Source organism: Salmo trutta, chromosome 29, assembly GCF_901001165.1.
Source record: "Salmo trutta chromosome 29, fSalTru1.1, whole genome shotgun sequence".
Lineage (NCBI taxonomy): Eukaryota > Metazoa > Chordata > Actinopteri > Salmoniformes > Salmonidae > Salmo > Salmo trutta.
Window position 1 is genome coordinate 20707079 of NC_042985.1, and position 25687 is coordinate 20732765.

General features: G+C 46.5%; 1 protein-coding gene across 1 annotated transcript in view; it reads right to left on the reverse strand.

Moving 5' to 3' along the window:
• LOC115167576 (pleckstrin homology domain-containing family A member 7) overlaps positions 1 to 25687 on the reverse strand; it is a 197052-nt gene that overhangs the window by 78179 nt on the left and 93186 nt on the right. Inside the window, exons 5-9 of the mRNA XM_029722150.1 lie at positions 23710 to 23830; positions 21030 to 21140; positions 15781 to 15853; positions 15135 to 15235; positions 4380 to 4555 (exon numbers count right to left, since the gene is read on the reverse strand). Coding sequence (XP_029578010.1) covers positions 4380 to 4555; positions 15135 to 15235; positions 15781 to 15853; positions 21030 to 21140; positions 23710 to 23830 — 582 coding nt within the window. The remainder of the gene's footprint in view (positions 1 to 4379; positions 4556 to 15134; positions 15236 to 15780; positions 15854 to 21029; positions 21141 to 23709; positions 23831 to 25687) is intronic.

Sequence of the window (25687 nt, forward strand, 5' to 3'; positions counted from 1 at the left end):
TACGGTAATGAAATATTTAGAAATCTTTTGTCACGAAATTCGCCGTGCGCATGACCCTTATTTACCATTCGGATAGTGTCTTGAACGCACGAACAAAACGCCGCTGTTGGAACATAACTATGGATTATTTTGGACCAAACCAACATTTGTTATTGAAGTAGAAGTCCTGGGAGTGCATTCTGACGAAGAACACCAAAGGTAATCAAACTTTTCTAATAGTAAATCGGAGTTTGGTGAAGGCTAAACTTGCTGGGTGTCTAAATAGCTAGCCCTGTGATGCCGGGCTATCTACTTAGAATATTGCAAAATGTGCTATTTTAAAATGCTATTTTAAAATCGGACATATCGAGTGCATAGAGGAGTTCTGTATCTATAATTCTTAAAATAATTGTTATGCTTTTTGTGAACGTTTATCGTGAGTAATTTAGTAAATTGTTAGTAAATTTGCCGGAAGTTTGCGGGGGGTATGCTAGTTCTGAACGTCACATGCTAATGTAAAAAGCTGTTTTTTGATATAAATATGAACTTGATTGAACAAAACATGCATGTATTGTATAACATAATGTCCTAGGTGTGTCATCTGATGAAGATCAAAGGTTAGTGCTGCATTTAGCTGTCTTCTGGGTTTTTGTGACATTATATGCTAGCTTGAAAAATGGGTGTCTGGCTGGGTACTCTGCTGACATAATCTAATGTTTTGCTTTCCTTGTAAAGCCTTTTTGAAATCGGACAGTGTGGTTAGATTAACGAGAGTCTTGTCTTTAAAATGCTGTAAAATAGTCATATGTTTGAGAAATTGAAGTAATAGCATTTCTAAGGTATTTGAATATCGCGCCACAGGATTCCACTGGCTGTTACGTAGGTGGGACGATTTGGTGCCACCTACCCTAGAGAGGTTAACCAGCATGGCTACCACAGCATTCTGCGGCGATACGCCATCCCATCTGGTTTGCGCTTAGTGGGACTATCATTTGTTTTTCAACAGGGCAATAACTCAAAACACACCTCCAGGCTGTGTAAGGGCTATTTTCCCAAGAAGGAGAGTGATGGAGTGCTGCGTCAAATGACCGACCTCAACCCAATTGAGATGGTTTGGGATGAGTTGGACCGCAGAGTGAAGGAAAAGCAGCCAACAAGTGCTCAGCATATGTGGGAACTCCTTCAAGACTGTTGGAAAAGCATTCCAGGTGAAGCTGGTTGAGAGCATGCCAAGAGTGTGTAAAGCTGTCATCAACTCAAAGGGTGGCTACTTAGAAGAATCTAAAATCTAAAATATATTTAGATTTTTTAAACACTTTTTTGGTTACCACATGATGTGTTATTCCATAGTTTTGATGTAAAGAAAAACCATTGAATGAGTAGGTGTGTCCAAACTTTTGACTGGTTCTATAAATGAGTGTTAGCTAATGTTCTACTGGAATTCCAAGTTCTAGCTTGCTGTCTAATCTGTCTACATGATAATGCTGACATCCTGATAACATTATAATGTAGCACTAGCAGTAGATTCAGACAATGATTTTCAGGAGAAATAGCTTCCCTTGGAGCTGCTAATGAGCAATGAGCAGCGTTGGCCACTAGATGGTATTGTTTCCCAAAACATCAGATCCAACCTTCCTCTCAGCTGTAGAATGCCATTCCAGATCAGACACATCATGTATGTGCACTGTACACTTCATTTCTCCTACACCACACGCTGTGTCATTCATCTAACCAAACCGGAACCAGTTTGGCCAAACCATATCTTTTTCTCCTTTTAATTGAAACAGCTATTCTTTATTCCCTATATACTGCACTACTTTTGACCAGGGCCCATGGGGATCTAATCAGTAGTGCACTATATAGGGAACAGGGTGCCATTTGGGACGCAGAATGTGTTTGTGCCCTGTGATGGAGTAGAGGGAGGAACCTTGTCTGTGCCCTGTGACTGGCCCATGCTCAGCTGGCAGCAGGAGCAGGATGGAGCTCTCATCCATACAGCAGCCAGCTGCAGAACTCAACACCCCATCCATCCCACAGCACAGGAGAGTAGACACTATCAGAGCAGTGCATAGCCTTTACACAGCCTGGAGGTGTGTTTTCAGTTATTGCCCTGTTGAAAAACAAATGATAGTCCCAGAGCAGTGCATGAAATGAAATGTATGAAATGTATGCACTCACTACTGTAAATCGCTCTGGATAAGAGCGTCTGCTAAATGACTAAAATGTAAATGTAAATGCAGTGCTACGCCTGCCCTGCCATGGATGACTGCTCAGTGAGTCCCAGCCAAGCAGGCCAAGCTAAACCATGCCATGCCAAAACCATGCCAAGCCAGGCCAGGCCAGGTACACTCCCACCTACAACCCCAACAGTTAGGCACTTTGCTAATGTTTCTACAGGCACATGATCAAGATCAGACTGGGGAAAATGTGCTTTGCTTTGGTGCTGAGAAGGAAGAGAGAGGGAGGCAGAGGTCTACTGGGAGAGGTACTGGTGGATCCCTGTTTGGACTAGGAGGCATTGGGTTTACTGGGGAATATTGGGGATTACTACAGAGGAGACTATTGGGGATAACTACAGAGGAGACTATTGGGGATTACTACAGAGGAGACTATTGGGAATAACTACAGAGGAGACTATTGGGGATAACTACAGAGGAGACTATTGGGGATAACTACAGAGGAGACTATTGAGAATAACTACAGAGGAGACTATTGGGGATTACTACAGAGGAGACTATTGGGGATTACTACAGAGGAGACTATTGGGGATTACTACAGAGGAGACTATTGGGGATATCTACAGAGGAGACTATTGGGGATTACTACAGAGGAGACTATTGGGAATAACTACAGAGGAGACTATTGGGGATAACTACAGAGGAGACTATTGGGGATAACTACAGAGGAGACTATTGAGAATAACTACAGAGGAGACTATTGGGGATTACTACAGAGGAGACTATTGGGGATTACTACAGAGGAGACTATTGGGGATTACTACAGAGGAGACTATTGGGGATATCTACAGAGGAGACTATTGGGGATTACTACAGAAGAGACTATTGGGGATATCTACAGAGGAGACTATTGAGGATTACTACAGAGGAGACTATTGGGAAAACTAAAGAGGAGACTATTGGGGATAACTACAGCGGAGACTATTTGGGACACTACAGAGGAGACTATTTGGGACACTACAGCGGAGACTATTGGGGATTACTACAGAGGAGACTATTGGGGATAACTACAGAGGAGACTATTGGGGATAACTACAGAGGAGACTATTGGGAATAACTACAGAGGAGACTATTGGGGATAACTACAGAGGAGACTATTGGGAATAACTACAGAGGAGACTATTGGGGATAACTACAGAGGAGACTATTGGGGATTACTACAGAGGAGACTATTGGGGATTACTACAGAGGAGACTATTGGGAATAACTACAGAGGAGACTATTGGGAATAACTACAGAGGAGACTATTGGGGATAACTACAGAGGAGACTATTGAGAATAACTACAGAGGAGACTATTGGGGATTACTACAGAGGAGACTATTGGGGATTACTACAGAGGAGACTATTGGGGATAACTACAGAGGAGACTATTGGGGATAACTACAGAGGAGACTATTGGGAATAACTACAGAGGAGACTATTGGGGATTACTACAGAGGAGACTATTGGGAATAACTACAGAGGAGACTATTGGGGATTACTACAGAGGAGACTATTGGGAATAACTACAGAGGAGACTATTGGGGATTACTACAGAGGAGACCATTGGGGATAACTACAGAGGAAACTATTGGGAATAACTACAGAGGAGACTATTGGGGATAACTACAGAGGAGACTATTGGGGATTACTACAGAGGAGACTATTGAGAATAACTACAGAGGAGACTATTGGGGATTACTACAGAAGAGACTATTGGGGATTACTACAGAGGAGACTATTGGGGATATCTACAGAGGAGACTATTGGGGATATCTACAGAGGAGACTATTGGGGATATCTACAGAGGAGACTATTGGGGATTACTACAGAGGAGACTATTGGGAATAACTACAGAGGAGACTATTGGGGATATCTACAGAGGAGACTATTGGGGATATCTACAGAGGAGACTATTGGGAATAACTACAGAGGAGACTATTGGGAAAACTAAAGAGGAGACTATTGGGGATAACTACAGTGGAGACTATTTGGGACACTACAGAGGAGACTATTTGGGACACTACAGAGGAGACTATTTGGGACACTACAGAGGAGACTATTGGGAAAACTAAAGAGGAGACTATTGGGGATAACTACAGCGGAGACTATTGGGGACACTGGAGAGGGAACTATTGGGGACAACTAGGGACGGCCTGCAGCGCGGGAGGGAGGGACTAACCTCTTGATGCCTTGACTCTGCATGAGAGCAGCCTGGTTCATGGCTCGGATCCAACCATTCATGTCCTCCTGTGTGTCGGCACTGAAGAAGTACGTCCTCATCCCACCGTGCTCTGCCTGCGAGCCAATCACAGAGTTCTTATTGTAAATGTAGGAGCGCATTCCTGTGTGGCTCGCCTGTGGAGAGAAGAGAAGAGACACATCAGAACCAAAAAAAGGATGGGAAAGAGGGGATGGAGGGGATGGAGGGGTCAAAGCGTACGTTCTGCAAATGAAGAATCAGAGAGAGCAAGTTAGCATATTAGCTCACAATGGGACTCAGAGCCATCACCAGAACTTACAAAAATAATAACAAAAGCAAGAGGCACCATTGTCTCTACACTAAAGCTGTTCATGCAACACGCCACGCATGGTTTTAAAGTTAGACAAGCAGTCAGTTTCGTCTGTATATTTGAAATGTTTCACAAGTCCTAATGCACAGCAAATTCCTCATTAATACCCTTGGGCACAAACTAATTTCACACAAACTTACAGTAACTCAACATAGCGTACCCACTTTGACTAGCTATAGCATTGTTACAAAGCACAACCTCTCACCTATATGCACACGAGAGACATACACAGTACAAAAACACACACTGAGACAAGCACAACACACACACACACACACACACACACACACACACACACACACACACACACACACACACACACACACACACACACACACACACACACACCTCATAATTAGCCTTACCCTGGTCCCTGGCTGCTACAGGCTAGAGTAGATCAGTCTCTACAGTATAGTGTAATGGGCTTGCCCTCCTGTTTGGCCCCTACTGTAAATCTGCCCACCTCACCCCAACGCCCCACCACATGGCTAATCTCCCCCGTCCGGACCTGATAGGGGGCCAACGCTGCCACTGACAACTTACTGCCCAATTACATCACAGATCAGCACTTTCCCAACACAGATCCACCCCAAACTACTACACTGCCCAGTCCACAACTAAAACCTTTATACAGCTCTCTGCTCTCCAAACCATTCTACTGCCTTTCCCATTACAATACAACCGGTATCATCCAGTACTGCCCAGCATGCTAGTCCATGCATAGTCCCAGACCATCCTTTTGCCTGTACTTATTACACAACTCTTCAAAGTAGCACATTTCTGTACTATCTGTTACAATATCCTTCCATCTATCCTGATGTATAATAACTCTAAGTCTGGGTACAGCCTTGCCATCTCAGAATGAATGCATCCAGAGCCCTATGGGCCCTTGTCAAAAGTAGTACACCATATAGGAATTAGGATGCCATTTGGAATGCACCCTATGTCTACCAGGAATCCATTCTCCATTTACAAACAAACAGCAATCCATTCTAAATCACTGAAAACGTATCTTTAGCGTACAACAAGTGCATCCACCATCATGTCGTGTTTCTGTTTAGTATTGTACTGTGACTTGTGATCAGCTGTAGTGATCTTACTTGGCTGTGGGGTTAACAAAGCCTGTTTTGATTGCAGAGTCCTGTATTATCCAGCAGCATAGTGCCAGCGTGATCCCAACTGAATCCCCCAGAGAAAAGTGCTGAATGGACAGGCCAGACCCAGACCCATGACATAGGGTCCACATCCATACTCACCAGCTCTGCAGTCTACACACACATCAGCAATGTGGGGATGTTTCGTCTCGGAACAGCTACTTACTTTCCACAGTTCCTCTTTCACAAAAAGAGTGTGGTTTTAAGGTGAGTATAAATGGAGGAACCTCTGCTATTACCCAGCTCTCTCCCCTCTTTAGCATGGAAGACTTGAAGGCTCTATTTTAAGGCTCCCTTGACATAACATTAGGGGGGTCTGGTCTTAAGCTTTCATTGGGTAATGAACCTGGGTGATTTATCTACAGGCTGATCTTTGACTTTAAGAATGATTCGAATAAAAACCAATCAACATTTTTTTTTATCCGAAATGTTTATTCATTTTTATTTAACCTTGCTTTAACCAGGAAAAGCCCATTGAGACCCAGAGTCTCTTTTTCAAGGGAGACCTGGCCAAGAAGGCAGCAACAATCAATACATTACAGAATTAAAACATACAACAATATAATACAATTCAACAACATGATCCAGCCTAAAAAAAACATTTACACTCCTCTGTAACAGTCTCCCATCAAAATGTTTCATTCATTCAGTGGCACTAACATGTCTAGATGAGGCATACATTGTAGACTATTCCATGCCTCTGGTACACAAGACGAGAAGGCAGTCTTGCCTAATACTGTAAATGTCCTATACATTACAAAACAAATACATTACAAAACATATGAATCAATGAGCCAGTTCCACATGGCACTAAATGATCTGTCCTGGTTGTACAATACAACAGAAACATTGAAATACAGTCTGCTATAGCTAGATGTGGCTAGATAGACTGAACGTTTGTTGAATGCGATGGTGATGAGGCCAACAGAAAGAAAGGCAGTGAAACCGGAGAGGAGTGTGGAAAGGGGATGGATGGGAGGAGGATGAGAGGAGGATGGCCCAGCCCAGTGTGAGACCCAGCTATCCCACGGTTCACATGGCGATGACAGTGTCCTGATGACTGATATGGAGGAGGCGGGGCCCAAATACCAGTGCTACAGGGTCTAAACCCTCACAACAACCAATGTGTATCAGGCTTTGACTGATGGGTGGTTCCTTACGAACTTTATGTCGTCCAACAGATTTGACACACAGTTACATCAAGAACCAAGGTTGGCTTCAAAGGCCAGTGAAATTAGCCTACCTGAATATTTGGAGAAGCGCTGGCATTGTCCATCCATCCATGATTGATGCAGAAAAATCATACTCTAATCTAAATGTGCATTCTTATTGGTTTGGTAAATGAAAAGTAGACGATGAGCACGGATGAAGAAGCTAGATGACGGTCCTCTGAGAGGGATGAAGGAAAATAAAATACCTATTCATGCAAGAGGGGCCCGCCAGAGTGTTTCAGGACGCCTGCCCGGGGGGACCGGCGCTCCACCAGTGCACAGTCACAACAGGAGGCCATTCAACCAATAGGAACACACGAGAGATAAACACAGTGAGAAGAGCAAACAGAACAGGAGGGTAAAGGTCATTGACTTGCTCCAGAAAACAGAAGTGTCTCTCTGCTGTTCTCGGCTGGCTAGTCATCAACTCAGAGAGAGTGAATTATACTGAACAAAAATATAAACGCAACATGCAACAATTCAAAAGATTTTACTGAGTTACAGTTCATATAAGGAAATCTGTCAATTGAAAGAAATTAATTAGGTCCTAATCTATGGATTTCACATGACTGGGAATACAGATATGCATTTGTTGGTCACAGATACCTTAAACAAAAGGTAGAGGCATGGATCAGACAACCAATCAGTATCTGGTGTGACCAGCATTTGGCTCCTGCAGCGCGACACATCTCCTTTGCAGAGTTGATCAGGCTGTTGATTGTGGCCTGTGGAATGTTGTCCCACTCCCCTTCAATGGCTGTGCAAAGTTGGAGTACAAGTGGAGTACACGTCGATCCAGAGCATCCCAAACAACGTTGGCATCAGCAACAACATTGGCATCAGCAAACCACTCGTCCACACGACGCCATACATGTGGTCTGCAGTTGTGAGGCCGGTTGGACGTACTGCCAAATTCTCTAAAACGACATTGGAGGCGGCTTATGGTAGAGAAATAAACATAAAATTTTCTGACATTCCTGCAGACAGCATGCAAATTGCACATTCCTTCATAATTTGAGACATCTGTGGCATTGTGTTGTGTGACAAAGCTGCACATTTTAGAGTGGCTTTTACTGTCCCCAGCACAAGGTGCACCTGTGGAATGATCAAGCTGTTTAATCATATTCTTGATATGCCACACCTGTCAGGTGGATGGATTATCTTTGGAAAGGAGAAATGCTCACCAACAGGGATGTAAACAAATTTGTGCAAAACATTTGAGAGAAATACACTTTTTGTGCATATGGAACATTTCTGGGATCTTCTATATCAGCTCATGAAACGTGGGCCCAACACTTTACATGTTGCGTTTATATTTTTGTTCAGTGTAGATTAACATTGATTCTAATGTTAGAACCAGCAGAAGCAGCAAGCGGACTAAAATACAGACCCACACTAGCAAACACAACATTAGAACAATACACCACAGCACAAGAATCTGGAGAGGGAAAATGGCTGAAGAGAACATAGTTGGCCATAGGCTGTTAGAACCGGGGGTAAGGCTAGGATAGGATGGGAAACTCTGGTCTTTAGTGCCTCGTGCGTTTTGATAGGTTATTAACTGGTAGTTGTCTGTATTAACTCTAATGACTTCCCAACTGCACTCTCATAAAACACTGAGATACCACAGATCTCTCAAATCACAACAACAAACAGCTTACACAAGACAGTGGACAACTGAATGAACCTTCATCCAATAGGCAGTTGAAGTGTTCTGTTCAGACAGTTAACAGTTAACTGAACAGCTTGGGTCCTGTCTAATGAAAGATCCTGGTCTGGAATATGTGATTACCCAGAGCAAGAGAGAGAGCTGAGAGGAACAGAGACCTCTTAAATACATGCACTGGATAATTAGCAGAACAGTATTGAGAGCAAGAACCTCTCACCTAACCGTGAAATACATTCCCTCCCCGGGCAGAGAGAGAGGCGGACGGAGAGAGAGGCGGACGGAGAGAAAGGCAGGGAGAGAGAGAAGAGAGAGAGGCAGGGAGAGAGAGAGAGAGAGAGAGAGGCAGGGAGAGAGAGGAGAGAGAGAGAGAGAGATAGGAGAGAGAGAGAGAGATAGGAGAGAGAGAGAGAGAGAGGAGAGAGAGAGAGAGAGATAGGAGAGAGAGAGAGAGATAGGAGAGAGAGAGAGAGAGATAGGATAGAGAGAGGCAGGGAGAGAGAGAGAGAGAGAGAGAGAGAGAGAGAGAGAGAGAGAGAGAGAGAGAGAGAGAGAGAGAGAGAGAGAGAGAAGAAAATAGCTTCAATGTATAATTAATTCCCCCCCGGCAACAATCGTCATACAAATTCCATTGTATGTAATGTGAGCTGCAGGAGTAATACCCAGGCCTGCAACCCCCCCCCCCCCACACACCCCCCCACCCAGGAGGAACAAAAAGCCAAGCACAACGGATACAGTATGAAAGGACTGCAGTTGAACGCCGTCAAACTAGCACATCAAACATTCACCCTGAATTGTTCTTCATAAAGGGTCCTCTGCTCTCACTGAGAAAGATATGGAGATGGATATTGTAAACACTCTGACCCAGCAGAGAAACCCATTCTTACTGTCTACTCTGTCTGTCACACACACTGACTGAAATGTGAAAAATAGTATTACTACCCTCAGGGAGGATCCTTTTCCCTGCTTCCAACTGAGGCGAGAAACAATACAGCAATGAGTGTGGTTATATACTGTGGATAGTCAGATGAATGTAATAGTTTGATTAAAACATTTACATGCAATGCAAGAAGAAGGATTTCCCTAATAGTCCTGTTTACATGGACACATCTGAAATCAGACTACATGATGGCACTCTGATAAATGCAGAAAACCACCAATCAAAATTAGCTATGTTATTTTTGGTAAGCCTATTTGATTCTGAGTTGGGACATATACAGTTTGTAAACCACTTCTAAGACTCCTAAAATCAGTTGTTGTAAACTGACTTCACTCGAGCTAAAGAGGAAGGCTCGTTCGGCTGGTGCTGGTTCTGGTGCTGGTTCTGGCCCGTGCTGATCAAATACACTGCTGGAACGCCAGTTAAGTGTTTACACGTCCTAATCATTCAAAAGATTGCTCAGAAAACCAGGTGTTTGCTTACTTCAATGTTGACCTTACGCCAATTAAGATAAGCAGAGTAAGCTGTTTACATGACTATTGCATAATCTACCAATTGCCATAATCAGTTTAATATTGAATTATGAGGGTGTATGTAAACGTACTCCCCGTGTTTGTCAACATTACTAGTTAATAAGGCATAAACAAACTGGATTCCTATGTTCTACTGTATGTCTGCAATAGGAAACATCCCTGGACCAGATACAATCAAACAGCAGAGGAATTCAGAGTGTTTGTGTTCATTCCCCCACAGCCCTACTGAGCAGAGAGAGAATGACGTTCCCATGTAGGCACAGAGAAAGAGGAACAGAGTGTGGTGAGGAGATGGGATGGGAGGAGAGGGGCTTGGAGGAGTGTGGAGAGGAGAGGAGATGGGAGGAGTGTGAAGATTAGAGGGGCTTGGAGGAGTGTGGAGAGGGACTTGTAGGAGTATGGAGGGGGGCTTGTAGGAGTGTGGAGGGGGGCTTGGAGAAGTGGTCAGAAAAGAGGTGCTTGGAGGAGTATGGAGATGAGAGGGGTTTGGAGGGTGTGGAGAGGGGTTTGGAGGAGAGGGGATGGAGGAGTGTGGAGATGAGAGGGGTTTGGAGGGTGTGGAGAGGGGTTTGGAGGAGAGGGGATGGAGGAGTGTGGAGATGAGAGGGGTTTGGAGGGTGTGGAGAGGGGTTTGGAGGAGAGGGGATGGAGGAGTGTGGAGATGAGAGGGGTTTGGAGGGTGTGGAGAGGGGTATGGAGGAGAGGGGATGGAGGAGTGTGGAGAGGATAGGGGCTTGGAGGAGTGTGGAGGGGGGCTTGGAGAAGTGGTCAGAGGAGAGGTGCTTGGAGGAGTATGGAGAAGAGAGGGGTTTGGAGGGTGTGGAGAGGGGTTTGGAGGAGAGGGGATGGAGGAGTGTGGAGATGAGAGGGGTTTGGAGGGTGTGGAGAGGGGTTTGGAGGAGAGGGGATGGAGGAGTGTGGAGATGAGAGGGGTTTGGAGGGTGTGGAGAGGGGTATGGAGGAGAGGGGATGGAGGAGTGTGGAGAGGATAGGGGCTTGGAGGAGTGTGGAGGGGGGCTTGGAGAAGTGGTCAGAGGAGAGGTGCTTGGAGGAGTATGGAGAAGAGAGGGGTTTGGAGGGTGTGGAGAGGGGTTTGGAGGAGAGGGGGGGCTTGGAGAAGTGTGGAGAGGAGAGGGGTTTGGAGGACTGTGGAGAGGGGCTTGGAGGAGTGTGGAGGGGGGCTTGGAGAAGTGTGGAGAGGATAGGGGCTTGGAGGACTGTGGAGAGGGGCTTGGAGGACTGTGGAGAGGGGCTTGGAGGAGTGGTCAGAGGAGAGGTGCTTGCAGGAGTGTGGAGAGGAGAAGGGTTTGGAGGAATGTGGAGAGGAGAAGGGTTTGGAGGAGTGTGGAGAGGAGAGGGGCTTGGAGGACTGTGGAGAGGGGCTTGGAGGAGTGTGGAGGGGGGAGGGGTGCTTGGAGAAGTGTGGAGAGGATAGGGGCTTGGAGGACTGTGGAGAGGGGTTTGGAGGAGAGGGGATGGGAGGAGTGTGGAGAGGATAGGGGCTTGGAGGAGTGTGGAGGGGGGCTTGGAGAAGTGGTCAGAGGAGAGGTGCTTGGAGGAGTATGGAGAAGAGAGGGGTTTGGAGGGTGTGGAGAGGAGAGGGGCTTGGAGGACTGTGGAGAGGGGCTTGGAGGAGTGTGGAGGGGGGCTTGGAGAAGTGTGGAGCGGATAGGGGCTTGGAGGACTGTGGAGAGGGGCTTGGAGGAGTGGTCAGAGGAGAGGTGCTTGCAGGAGTGTGGAGAGGAGAGGGGTTTGGAGGAGTGTGGAGAGGGGCTTGGGGGACTGTGGAGAGGGGCTTGGAGGACTGTGGAGAGGGGCTTGGAGGAGTGGTCAGAGGAGAGGTGCTTGCAGGAATGTGGAGAGGAGAGGGGTTTGGAGGGTGTGGAGAGGGGTTTGGAGGAGAAGGGGGGCTTGGAGAAGTGTGGAGAGGATAGGGGCTTGGAGGAATGTGGAGAGGGGCTTGGAGGAGTGGTCAGAGGAGAGGTGCTTGCAGGAGTGTGGAGAGGAGAGGGGTTTGGAGGAGTGTGGAGAGGAGAGGGGTTTGGAGGAGTGTGGAGAGGAGAGGGGTTTGGAGGAGTGTGGAGAGGAGAGGTTTGGAGGAGTGGTCAGAGGAGAGGGGTTTGGAGGAGTGTGGAGAGGAGAGGGGTTTGGAGGAGTGTGGAGAGGAGAGGGGTTTGGAGGAGTGTGGAGAGGAGAGACCCTTGGAGGAGTGTGGAGAGGAGAGGGGCTTGGAGGAGTGTGGAGAGGAGAGGGGTTTGGAGGAGTGTGGAGAGGAGAGGGGTTTGGAGGAGTGTGGAGAGGAGAGGGGTTTGGATAAGTGTGGTGGGGGTTCAGAGTGCTGCTATCCTAAAGCTCTACTGGTGATGACAGGCCTGCTGACTGACGGACAGGACAGGACAGGGGCCAGAGAGCAGAGCAGCACTGTAACACCACTATCAAACAGACCTTTAAAGGGACAGATACTGTACCTCAGACCAGGGTAAGATACCTACTGGGGCTGATACTCCCTGAATAACTGTACATTATTGAGACCTACAGGCCTCAAGTGTTTGGTGCATGCATGTTATGAAATAGCAGATGAGAGGTACAGGTAAGTATGTTATGAAATAGCAGATGAGAGGTACAGGTAAGTATGTTATGAAATAGCAGATGAGAGGTACAGGTAAGTATGTTATGAAATAGCAGATGAGAGGTACAGGTAAGTATGTTATGAAATAGCAGATGAGAGGTACAGGTAAGTATGAAGTAACATTTCCCTCTTAGTGTTCTTGTGAATTAAATGGGTTTGCATGAAAGGCCCACACTGAAAGCTCACAGGTCAAAGCGACATAGCACGCCAGGCAGGGCCAAAGTAGACATTAGGAAGAGCCAGTCGTGGTCCAGATTGTATAGGTTTTTTGATGAATCTCTGTGCTTTTAAAGAAGGATCCAGACTGATGTGGTAAGAATGGAGAGTTATAATAGCCCACCAGTCTGACATTAATCAGAGGGAGCACTGCCCAGTTTGTCTGGCTTGCCCACACAGGAACCTGGCTGTGTGACTGTCTAACCCTGTAACCAAGGTGTAGGAACTTTATCTAATGACTGTTAGTTAGCATTTCCTTCACAGTTGAAAACCTCCTTCATACAGTTGAAGTCGGAAGTTTACATACACTTAGGTTGGAGTCATTAAAACTCGTTTTTCAACCACTCCACAAATTTCTTGTTAACAAACTATAGTTTTGGTTAGTCAGTTAGGACATCTACTTTGTCATTTTTCCAACAATTGTTTACAGACAGATTATTTCACTTATAATTCACTGTATCACAATTCCAGTGGGTCAGAAGTTTACAAACACTAAGTCAACTGTGCCTTTAAACAGCGTGGAAAATTCCAGAAAATGATGTCATGGCTTTAAAAGCTTCTGATAGGCTAATTGACATCATTTGAGTCAATTGGAGGTGTACCTGTGGATGTATTTCAAGGCCTACCTTCAAACTCAGTGCCTCTTTACTTGACATCATGGAAAAATCAAAAGAAATCAGCCAAAACCTCAGAAAAAGAATTGTAGACCTCCACAAGTCTGGTTCATCCTTGGGAGCAACTTCCAAACACCTGAAGGTACCACTTTCATCTGTATAAACAATAGTACGCAAGTATAAACACCATGGGACCACGCAGCCGTCATACCGCTCAGGAAGGAGACGCGTTCTGTCTCCTAGAGATGAATGTACTTTGGTGTGAAAAGTGCAAATCAATCCCATAACAACAGCAAAGGACCTTGTGAAGATGCTGGAGAAAACAGGTACAAAAGTATCTATATCCACAATAAAACGAGTCCTATATCGACATAACCTGAAAGGCCGCTCAGCAAGGAAGAAGCCACTGCTCCAAAACCGCCATAAAAAAGCCAGACTACGGTTTGCAACTGCACATGGGAACAAAGATCGTACTTTTTGGAGAAATGTCCTCTGGTCTGATGAAACAAATATAGAACTGTTTGGCCATAATGACCATTGTTATGTTTGGAGGAAAAAGGGGGAGGCTTGCAAGCCGATGAACACCATCCCAACCATGAAGAACGGGGGTGGCAACATCATGTTGTGGGGGTGCTTTACTGCAGGAGAGACTGGTGCACTTCACAAAATAGATGGCATCATGAGGACGGAAAATTATGTGGAAATATTGAAGCATCATCTCAAGACATCAGTCAGGAAGTTAAAGCTTGGTCGCAAATGCATCTTCAAATGGACAATGACCCCAAGCATACTTCCAACGTTGTGGCAAAATGGCTTAAGGACAACAAAGTCAAGGTATTGGAGTGGCCATCAAAGCCCTGACCTCAATCCTATAGAAAATTTGTGGGCAGAACTGAAAAAGCTTGTGCGAGCAATGAGGCCAACAAACCTCACTCAGTTACACCAGCTCTGTCAGGAGGAATGGGCCAAAATTCACCCAACTTATTGTGGGGAGCTTGTGGAAGGCTACCCAAAACGTTTGACCCAAGTTAACCAATTTAAAGGCAATGCTTCCAAATACTAATTGAGTGTATGTAAACTTCTGACCCACTGGGAATGTGATGAAAGAAATAAAAGCTGAAATAAATCATTCTCTCTACTATTATTCTGACATTTCACATTCTTAAAATAAAGTTGTGATCCTAACTGACCTAAGACTGAATTTTTACCAGAATTAAATGTCAGGAATTGTGAAAAACTGAGTTTAAATGTATTTGGCTAAGGTGTATGTAAACATCCGACTTCAACTGTATTTCCAGTCTGTTTCTCAATTCATGCAGCTTGGTTGGACTGTGAGGTAGCTGGTAACAGTATTTTCCATTCGGTGACGAGCTAGTTCCCACCCTTGCCCTCTAGTCTTACCTTGAAGGCATACTTGCGGCTGATGTGGTCATCAGGCTCCACAGGGGCTATGACATAACTGGGCAGGGGGATGCTCCCCAAAACCGTCTCCTCTCTGCTGTCTAGAGGCACACACACACACACACAAGCAGGTGATCATTATCACACAATACACAACAACCCACCACACACACCTCACCGCTGGCCCACTGCCTTGGCTACTTTAATGATTCTACCTGTTTATAAATAGCATGACATAACTGCTTCATCAATGCACCATTATGTTCCTGCATGGTAATTCGTGACGGTAGGAAATGTAATTGGAGAGACATATTTCAAGGATGATTCAAGGAGCCGCTGTGCTGTGGTGGCAGGCAGCAGGACTGGAGCTTTATCTCTAGCTCAGTGTGATGAATGGCGGAGAGGTGAAAGAAAGAGGGAAATAGAGATAGAGATAGACAGAAGAGGAGAGAGAATAGCCCATGGCAGAACAGAACCTTGTCTAATTGCAGTCATGTCTCTCTGATTGAAAGGTTTAGCTCCACTAAGAGGAAGATGACTTGGAATTAAGAGGACTGGCTTGGATTTCATAACCAAATCAATTCACCCTGCGACTACTTTAATTAGTCTCAATTAAACCCTGGCCCGGTGTGCCTGTGTGACTCACCTTTGTAATAAAACAAGCAGTAGTCGGACAACACAAACCACTTCCTCTTCCATAGTCTCATTCCAGAGCTGTCCTGGAGGGGGAAACACAACATGGAATTTAAGCCCTCTCAGCAATTCAACATCATATTCTGATGCACATTTTAATTAAAAACCATAGCTGGGGAATATAGGCTAAAGTACCCATTTACAGGGAGAGGGAAAGCACAAGAAAATTCATACATTTCATTAGTACAGCCAGTAATTGTGTTCCCCCTGAACAAAACAGTGTTCATGTGTCACGACTTCCGACGAAGTCGGCTCCTCTACTTGTTCGGGCGGTGTTCGGCGATCGACGTCACCGGCTTTCTTGTCTTGTCTTGTTCCATACACAGCTGGTTTTCATTTCCCCAATCAATCTACATATATTTAACCCTCTGTTTCCCATCATGTCTTTGTGTGTAATTGTTTCATGTTATGTGGTGTTTGATTTATGCGCTTGACCTTTATTTATGTTCCGTGTTTTGAGCATGTTTGATTACTGTAGTGCTCTTGTTTTGGAACAGAAAATAAATGTGCGCCTGTTATCTATACTCTGCTCTCCTGCACCTGACTTCGCCTCCAGTACACGCCATAACAGAATTACACACCACCAATGGAGTCAGCAGGAGCAGGTACCCCGGTTAGAGGAGTCGAGGAGCGCGTCCAGGAACATTCGGCCATGTTACATGTCCAGACCATGGACCGCTGGGAGAGACAGGAAGTCTCTCCAGTGCCTCGACCAGCACAACCAGAGTTGTCTCCACCCGTCCCATCCGGAGAGAATTCCAGTGGGATGCCTTTCTCCTTTCCCAGGGAGTATGATGGGACGGCAGCACAGTGCCAGGGATTCTTATTACAACTGGATCTCTACCTGGCCACTGTGCACCCAGCTCCTTCGGGAAGGGAGAGAGTGGCCGCCCTCCTCTCCTGCCTCACGGGAGGAGCGCTGGAGTGGGCAAACGGCGTGTGGAGAGAAGGAGACACGGCATTGGACCACTTCGAGGAGTTCACCCGTCGCTTCCGGGCCGTCTTCGACCATCCACCCGAAGGTAGATCGGCGGGGGAAAGGCTCTTCCATTTGAGGCAGGGGACGAGGAGTGCCCAGGACTTCGCCCTGGAATTCTGGACTTTGGCCGCCGGAGCAGGCTGGAACGACAGGGCCCTCATCGACCACTATCGATGCAGCCTACGAGAGGACATCCGACGTGAGCTGGCCTGCAGGGATGCCACCATTTCCTTTGACCAACTGGTGGATTTGTCCATCCGGTTGGATAACCTGCTGGTCACCCACGGACGTCCAGAGGGGGCTTTGTTGGTTCCATCTTCCAGCACCCCCGCTCCGGTGCCCATGGAGTTAGGAGGGGCTGCTCATATGGAGGCTGGAGGAGGAGCCATCACGTGCACCATCTGTGGCTGCAGAGGACACAATGCCGGTCGGTGCCGTGTTGGTTCCTCTGGGAGTGGAGGCAACAGGCAGGGCACTCTGGCGTCACCCGAGGGGAGTTCGCACCACACTCATCCAGAGTCCTCTGTTGATCAACTGTTTGTGCCTGTTTGTTTCCCTGAGTTTTCCCCACATTCCTAGCATAAGGCGCTCGTCGATTCAGGCGCAGCTGGGAATTTTATCGACAGAGCATTAGCCATTAGGTTAGGGATCCCCATTTTTCCTATAGTTAGACCCTTCCCGGTACACACTCTAGATAGTCGACCATTAGGGTCCGGTCTAATCAGGGAGGCCACCATCTCCTTGGCCATGGTTATGCAGGGGGATCATGAGGGGAGAATCAGCCTCTTCCTCATTGACTCTCCTGCGTTTCCTGTGGTACTAGGCCTTCCCTGATTGGCTCGGCATAACCCCACTATTTCCTGGCAACAGAGGGCTCTCACGGGGTGGTCGTGAGAGTGCTCAGGGAGGTGTGTAGGGGTTGCCGTTGGTGCTACCACGGTGGAAAGTCCAGACCACGTGCACATCCCCCCAGAATATGCCAATTTGGCTCTCGCCTTCTGTAAAAAGAAGGCGACTCAATTACCACCTCATCGACGGGGGGGATTGTGCGATAAATCTTCTGGCAGACGCTGCGCTTCCCAGGAGTCACGGGTATCCCCTGTCGCATGCGGAGACGGTGGCTATGGATACATATGTCTCTGAATCCCTGCGTCAGGGGTACATTCGGCCCTCTACTTCACCAGCCTCCTCGAGTTTCTTTTTTGTGAAGAAGAAGCATGGAGGTTTACGCCCGTGCATTGACTATAGAGGTCTCAATCAAATCACAGCGAGGTACAGTTACCCGCTACCTCTTATCGCCACGGCGATTGAGTCAATGCATGGGGTGCGCTTCTTCATGAAACTGGATCTCAGGAGTGCGTATAACCTGGTGCGTATCCGGGAGGGAGACGAGTGGAAGACAGCGTTTAGTACCACCACAGGGCATTATGAGTACCTCGTCATGCCGTACGGGTTGATGAATGCTCCATCAGTTTTCCAATCCTTTGAAGACAAGATTTTCAGGGACCTGCACGGGCAGGGTGTAGTGGTGTATATCGATGACATTCTGATATACTCCGCTACACGCGCAAGGTACTTGGACGACTGTTGGAGCATGACCTGTATGTCAAGGCTGAGAAATGCCTGTTCTTTCAGCAGGCCGTTTCCTTCCTAGGGTATCGCATTTCCACATCAGGGGTGGAGATGGAGAGTGACCTCATTGCAGCTGTGCGTAATTGGCTGACCCCCACCATGGTAAAGGAGGTGCAGCGATTTTTAGGGTTTGCCAATTACTACCGGAGATTTATCCGGGGTTTTGGCCAGGTTGCTGCGCCCATTACCTCACTGCTGAAGAGGGGTCCTGTACGGTTGCAGTGGTCGGCTGAGGCGGACAGGGCTGTTTACTTCGGCTCCCGTGCTGGCCCATCCGGATCCCTCTTTGGCATTCATAGTGGAGGTGGACGCGTCCGAGGCTGGGATAGGAGCCGTGCTCTCACAGCGCTCGTGTACGCCACCAAAACTCCGCCCCTGTGCTTTCTTCTCGAAGAAGCTCAGCCCAGCGGAGCGTAACTATGATGTGGGGGACCGGGAGTTGTTGGCTGTGATTAAAGCGTTGAAGGCGTGGAGACATTGGCTTGAGGGGGCTAAACACCCTTTCCTCATCTGGACTGTCCACCGCAACCTGGAGTACATCCGGGAAGCGAGGAGACTGAATCCTCGTCAGGCAAGGTGGGCCATGTTCTTTACCCGTTTTGTGTTTACCCTGTCCTACAGACCAGGTTCCCAGAATAAGAAGGCAGACGCACTGTCCCGGCTGTATGACACAGAGGAGCGGCCCATGGATCAGACTCCCATACTCCCGGCCTCCTGCCTGGTAGCGCCGGTCGTGTGGGAGCTGGATGCGGACATTGAGCAGGCATTGTGTACAGAGCCCGCTCCCCTCCAGTGTCCCGTTGGGCGTATGTACATTCCGTCTGCTGTCCGTGACCAGTTGATCTATTGGGCCCACACGTCTCCCTCCTCTGGTCATCCGGGGATCGGTCGGACGGTGCGCTGTCTGACTGGGAAGTACTGGTGGCCCGCCTTGGCTAAGGACGTGAGGGTTTATGTTTCCTCCTGCTCGGTGTGTGCCCAGTGTAAGGCTCCGAGACACCTGCCCAGAGGTAAGTTACATCCCTTACTCGTTCCACAATGACCTAACAGATCTTCCTCTTTCGCAGGGAAACACTATGATCCTGGTCTTTGTGGATCGTTTTTCTAAGTCCTGTTGTTTCCTCCCTCTGCCCGGTCTTCCTACGGCCCTACAGACTGCGGAAGCCCTGTTTACTCACGTCTTCCGGCACTACGGGGTGCCTGAGGATGTAGTGTCGGATCGGGGTCCCCAGTTCACGTCTAGAGTTTGGAGGGCGTTCATGGAACGTCTGGGGGTCTCGATCAGCCTTACCTCAGGTTTTCACCCCGAGAGTAACGGGCAGGTAGAGAGAGTCAACCAGGATGTGGGCAGGTTTCTGCGGTCCTATTGCCAGGACCGGCCGGGGGATTGGACGGCGTTCATGCCCTGGGCCGAGATGGCACAGAACTCGCTTCGCCACTCCTCCACTAACCTCTCCCCCTTTCAGTGCGTATTGGGGTACCAGCCGGTTCTGGCACCATGGCATCAGGGTCAGACCGAGACTCCTGCGGTGGACGACTGGTTTAGGCGCGCGGAGGAGACATGGGAGGCCGCCCGTGTACATCTCCAGTGAGCCGTGCGTCGCCAGAAAACCAGCGCGGACCTTCACCGCAGTGAAGGTCTGGCTCTCGACCCGTAACCTGCCCCTCCGCCTGCCCTGCCGGAAGCTGGGTCCGCGGTTTGTGGGACCATTTAAAGTCCTGAGGAGGGTGAACGAACCATACAGTAGCTACAGTGATTGAGTTGTACTCTTAGCCATAACTATGGAGAATCCTCTAAACCATACAGTAGCTACAGTGATTGAGTTGTACTCTTAGCCATAACTATGGAGATTCCTCTGAACCATACAGTAACTACAGTGACTGAGTTGTACTCTTAGCCATAACTATGGAGATTCCTCTGAACCATACAGTAGCTACAGTGATTGAGTTGTACTCTTAGCCATAACTATGGAGATTCCTCTGAACCATACAGTAGCTACAGTGATTGAGTTGTACTCTTAGCCATAACTATGGAGATTCCTCTGAACCATACAGTAACTACAGTGATTGAGTTGTACTCTTAGCCATAACTATGGAGATTCCTCTGAACCATACAGTAGCTACAGTGATTGAGTTGTACTCTTAGCCATAACTATGGAGATTCCTCTGAACCATACAGTAGCTACAGTGATTGAGTTGTACTCTTAGCCATAACTATGGAGATTCCTCTGAACCATACAGTAACTACAGTGATTGAGTTGTACTCTTAGCCATAACTATGGAGATTCCTCTGAACCATACAGTAGCTACAGTGATTGAGTTGTACTCTTAGCCATAACTATGGAGATTCCTCTGAACCATACAGTAACTACAGTGATTGAGTTGTACTCTTAGCCATAACTATGGAGATTCCTCTGAACCATACAGTAGCTACAGTGATTGAGTTGTACTCTTAGCCATAACTATGGAGATTCCTCTGAACCATACAGTAACTACAGTGATTGAGTTGTACTCTTAGCCATAACTATGGAGATTCCTCTGAACCATACAGTAGCTACATTGACTGAGGTGGGGTGATGTGGAGGGCTCACCTGTTTGTAGAGCCATCCCCTGACCACCACAGGGATATTGGGGTTCCTCTTGATGGCTTGGTCCCTCTTGCCGAAGCTGTGTACCTTGCCACTACTCCTAGAGCCCTGCGGCTGGAAAAACAAACACATTGGTTATGAACAGGGTTTCCTTTATATACTAGTTTACAAACAACATCTGCTATTAGCTGCCCAGGGAGCTCAGTGGTAAGGAGCTGTGTGAAAGAAATGTGGTATTACAGCATGTATCAAAACAATATGACCATTCAGTCCCATGTTTATAGAGATCATTAGGTGTTACTGTATGACCATTCAGTCCCATGTTTATAGAGATCATTAGGTGTTACTGTATGACCATTCAGTCCCATGTTTATAGAGATCATTAGGTGTTACTGTATGACCATTCAGTCCCATGTTTATAGAGATCATTAGGTGTTACTGTATGACCATTCAGTCCCATGTTTATAGAGATCATTAGGTGTTACTGTATGACCATTCAGTCCCATGTTTATAGAGAGCATTAGGTGTTACTGTATGACCATTCAGTCCCATGTTTATAGAGATCATTAGGTGTTACTGTATGACCATTCAGTCCCATGTTTATAGAGATCATTAGGTGTTACTGTATGACCATTCAGTCCCATGTTTATAGAGATCATTAGGTGTTACTGTATGACCATTCAGTCCCATGTTTATAGAGATCATTAGGTGTTACTGTATGACCATTCAGTCCCATGTTTATAGAGATCATTAGGTGTTACTGTATGACCATTCAGTCCCATGTTTATAGAGATCATTAGGTGTTACTGTATGTTTGATGATTAGATTAAGAACAACATTTCGATTTTGAGACTGGGGCCCACAAATGTTTGAAGTTAGTTATTTTAGTTATTAACTTTCTCCTTCGTGTTTCTTTCTCTTTTTGTCATTTGATTTAGCTTTAACCTTCTAATTTCAGCACCTCATTTGACAAGCAAGCACACTTCACCCAAATCGGAATACAGTATTATAGTCATACACTAAGATTTGATGAGGCACAGAAGCATTCTTTCAAGGCCCACTGGTTTTCTCCCTCCTCTGAATCTCACAGATGATTTCAGATGAATGTTCAACTGAGCCAAATCAGATTGCACCCTAGCAACAGTTGAGTTAGGTTTCCAGTGCAGGGGATCATTATATGCCATTTCCTCCTCCACAGCTGGCAAAAACATGCACTAATTACTGAAACTACTGTACGGCCAGCCAAGCATACAGAGCGTTAGGAAATCTACACAGCGTTTGTCAGGAGAACCGTAAAGAGAACAGCCTTATTTAAGTTTAGCAGATATTAGAAAGCATTGTGTAGTCACATATTCACTGTACTGTGATTGGAAACTCAACGTTCCCCTTATTGTATACATAGACAGTGAATCTTAAAGCAAATCTATACTCTACTTACCATTGAGAATGAGCAAGTGGTCATCGATAATGCCCTGTCTGCCACTCTGCTTGAAATGACTGGCACCTCTGATAGCAGACAACACATTGACATGAGGTCTGATGAGGTGCTGCTTTTAACACAGGTACAACAATCTTAGGAGAGGTACTTTCACAACCGTACAGGCACTGTTCTATAGGAATACTTATACGCCTACTGCAGTGCTTAGAGTCCCAGTCAAGCCAGTGCATGTGTTTGGGAGCTGTGTGTAGCTGAAGAGTGTTGTGTTACTATGATTGTGTTGATAGGTTGACTGGCAGGATTGATTGGTTTGAGACAGCTCATATGATGCTGACACGATGCTGTCTCTCACTCACAGGCCTGAAGCATTACTGAGACAGCCAGGAGGTCATTTTACAGCTAGCCAGGCAGGCAGGCGTGTGCTGCCTCAACACTCACTAACGTCAACACCCGTCAGTCAGACTGGAGTGGCGATAGTGAGTTGGCAGATAGCCCTGTCATGCCACCCAGCATGGCCACCCCTCACAGCCTGGCAGAGCTGGGTCACGGGGGAAGAAGGGAGAGGAGGCTGGCAGGCTTTTTCTGGAAGCTGGAGGCAGTCAGGTGTATGTGGCCTGGGAAAGGTCAAGGAAGAGCCACTAAATCACTTTACAGATGGGCAGCTGGGTCTCATGTGAGTACTGGACTGCCAATGTCCTGAAGATAGACCACAACCCTGTCAGTGGCAGAGCAGAGGAGACCACAGGGTCTGGAAGACAGCCTCACTGCCCTCATCTGCCCTCTGTGGAAGTATGATCCTTATAAGAAGGGGACAAGGCCATTCTATGGAGTGTCACTTCCACACCTATGCCTTCAAAACATCCAATAGCTGCTGTTTTATCTTCTAATACTGTTCCTTTACTAAACCATTTGAGTAAAGCCTTTTATATGCACAGTATGCACATAGTGAATCCATGGCCAGCCACTGTGGAGGTTTAATTGAGTTTCACTGGGCTTGAAGAAAATCACTAACCTATTACAGTCTACAGCCATTAATCAAAATGAGAGAGTGTTCTGGAGGAGATGATACCAATTCTCCAGCATGAGCATTAACAGTCTCCCAGTACCCTTAGAAACAATATCAATTCAAACGCTTTACACTGCAATCACTGGACCTAATTGCTGCAACACTGTTGTGGGATAGACCCAAACAAATGAAACACACTGAGTAAACAACACATGCTCATAAAAGAGGCGTTTTCTCACCTTTGACCCTGAGGTGACATCCACTGTTGATGAGGTCACAGCCTTGGAAGTCTGGCTGACCATGCTGGGGGGCCTCTGACTGACCGGTGGCAGTGGCTTGGACATGCCCCGGGACTCTGCCCTGCAGGGGAGGCAGCACAGAAGGAAATCAATGACATAGACATGAACGGTCATGCTAGTATCTCACCACCACCACCACCATTCCTCTGTAGTGGATCTGCATTACAGGGAACCAGGGAAGTTAAGGGCTGGGTTCTCAGAGAGGAAACGGCAACTTCCTGCCACACGACCTGTCACAGCCAATGCAATTACAGCTATGTTAACAGGCAGGACCTTTTTGTAGCAGCCACTCAAGTAACACTTTGTCTGACACTGTCCCTGAGGCTGGCATGTCTTGTTTCATAAGAGGACATGTTATACAACAAATAACTTTTCCACCTCCACATAACCTCCAACACAAAGACCCAGAGCAGAGATACCAGAGCTACCGCAGATGAGCTTTCTCATGCTCAAATATCTACTCTCTCTATCTTTCTCTCTCTCTCTCTCTCACATACGCACACGCACACGCACACACACACGCACACACACGGTGTCCTGACCTCCAGACAAAAACTTCATCATATTTACATCCATTAGATAATACACTCACTCAGCAGAGAACACCCATGCTTTCCAAATTACACCTCATGTTTCCTCATGACATCATCACATTGTTACAGCCAGGAACTGTTTTTGTAAGAAATACAATCCGTTCCAGTTCACTGGCATAACATGAAAATCAACCAGCTTCTCTTATCTACAGATGTAGTATCTTCATTTTATCACTCTTTTGTTGCTGATCATTTTCTTTCCGAGCAGGAAATGCAAAAGTATAGTGTATTCAATGTTTAAAAAGCCTTCTAAAGTTTGTAATTTCCACTTTAAAATGCCAGACTTGATTTGCCCTAACCAAAAATGTATCAACCCCTACAAAAAATGTCCATTAATCATAATCCACATAATAATTAACATTTCCTGTTGCTACAGGATTATTTTCCTGCTGTAGCAAACTGGCTCAAATTAAGATCCTACATCTGTAACCAGGCTCTCCCAATAGCTGGCCTCAAGTACCGCTACTCATAGTACATTCCATTACAGTTTAAGGGCACCTAGGTGGTTGATCCCTTAGGATAAAGCAGGAATCTGCTTTGCTTTGGAATGCCCAGGAATGGCCCAGGTCACACTGTTACACAGATTGTAGTGAGTGTAATGGGCAAACAGCCTGGAAACTTCAGCAGGAAGAGGGATTATGGGAAATCTATGTTCCAAGAAGGCCATAGGGGCTTTCTCTTTATAATAAGGTTCATTAGAACAGAGGAAAGTTAGCAATTAACGTGTCCTTCTACAATTAATTAACGTGCCCCTTCGATAAAAACATAGTATTCCCGAGGGGCTGGGTAAACAAATAATGACATTAATTACAAATGAAGTACTGAGGCGTAACACAGCTCCTCCCATCTCCTGATGTCAGATTCAGACAAGTTACTGTATAGGTTCACTGCTCCTGAAGTCAATATAACCCAATTACCAGCTGTAGAATCTACAGAGCCTTGTTCAATAGTTCTTTAATAATAAATGAACTGACAAAATGCTCTGACATTGGGGGCTGAGGAGTGATCAAGTCAAGAACAAATGGGTCTGTTTGTGTTTACAAGTGGTTGTGAGAGTGTATCATTCATCACAGAGGTAACTATGCCTAATCAGTTTACTGCCAGTTTATATGGGCGTGCTGCTCACACAACCTTCTTGATAAGGTAATCCTCATCTGTCAGCTATTTACGGTAGGTTGATGAGCAAGAAGTCTGTGTGATGATGGTACAGTGTCTGCAGCCCGTTGAGACAGACATGTTAGTAGCTCCACTAGGAGGCCCTTCTTTACGTAGGTTTCAGGATCAAACGGTGTATCTCTATCAGGCACTTTTCACTTGTTAGGTTA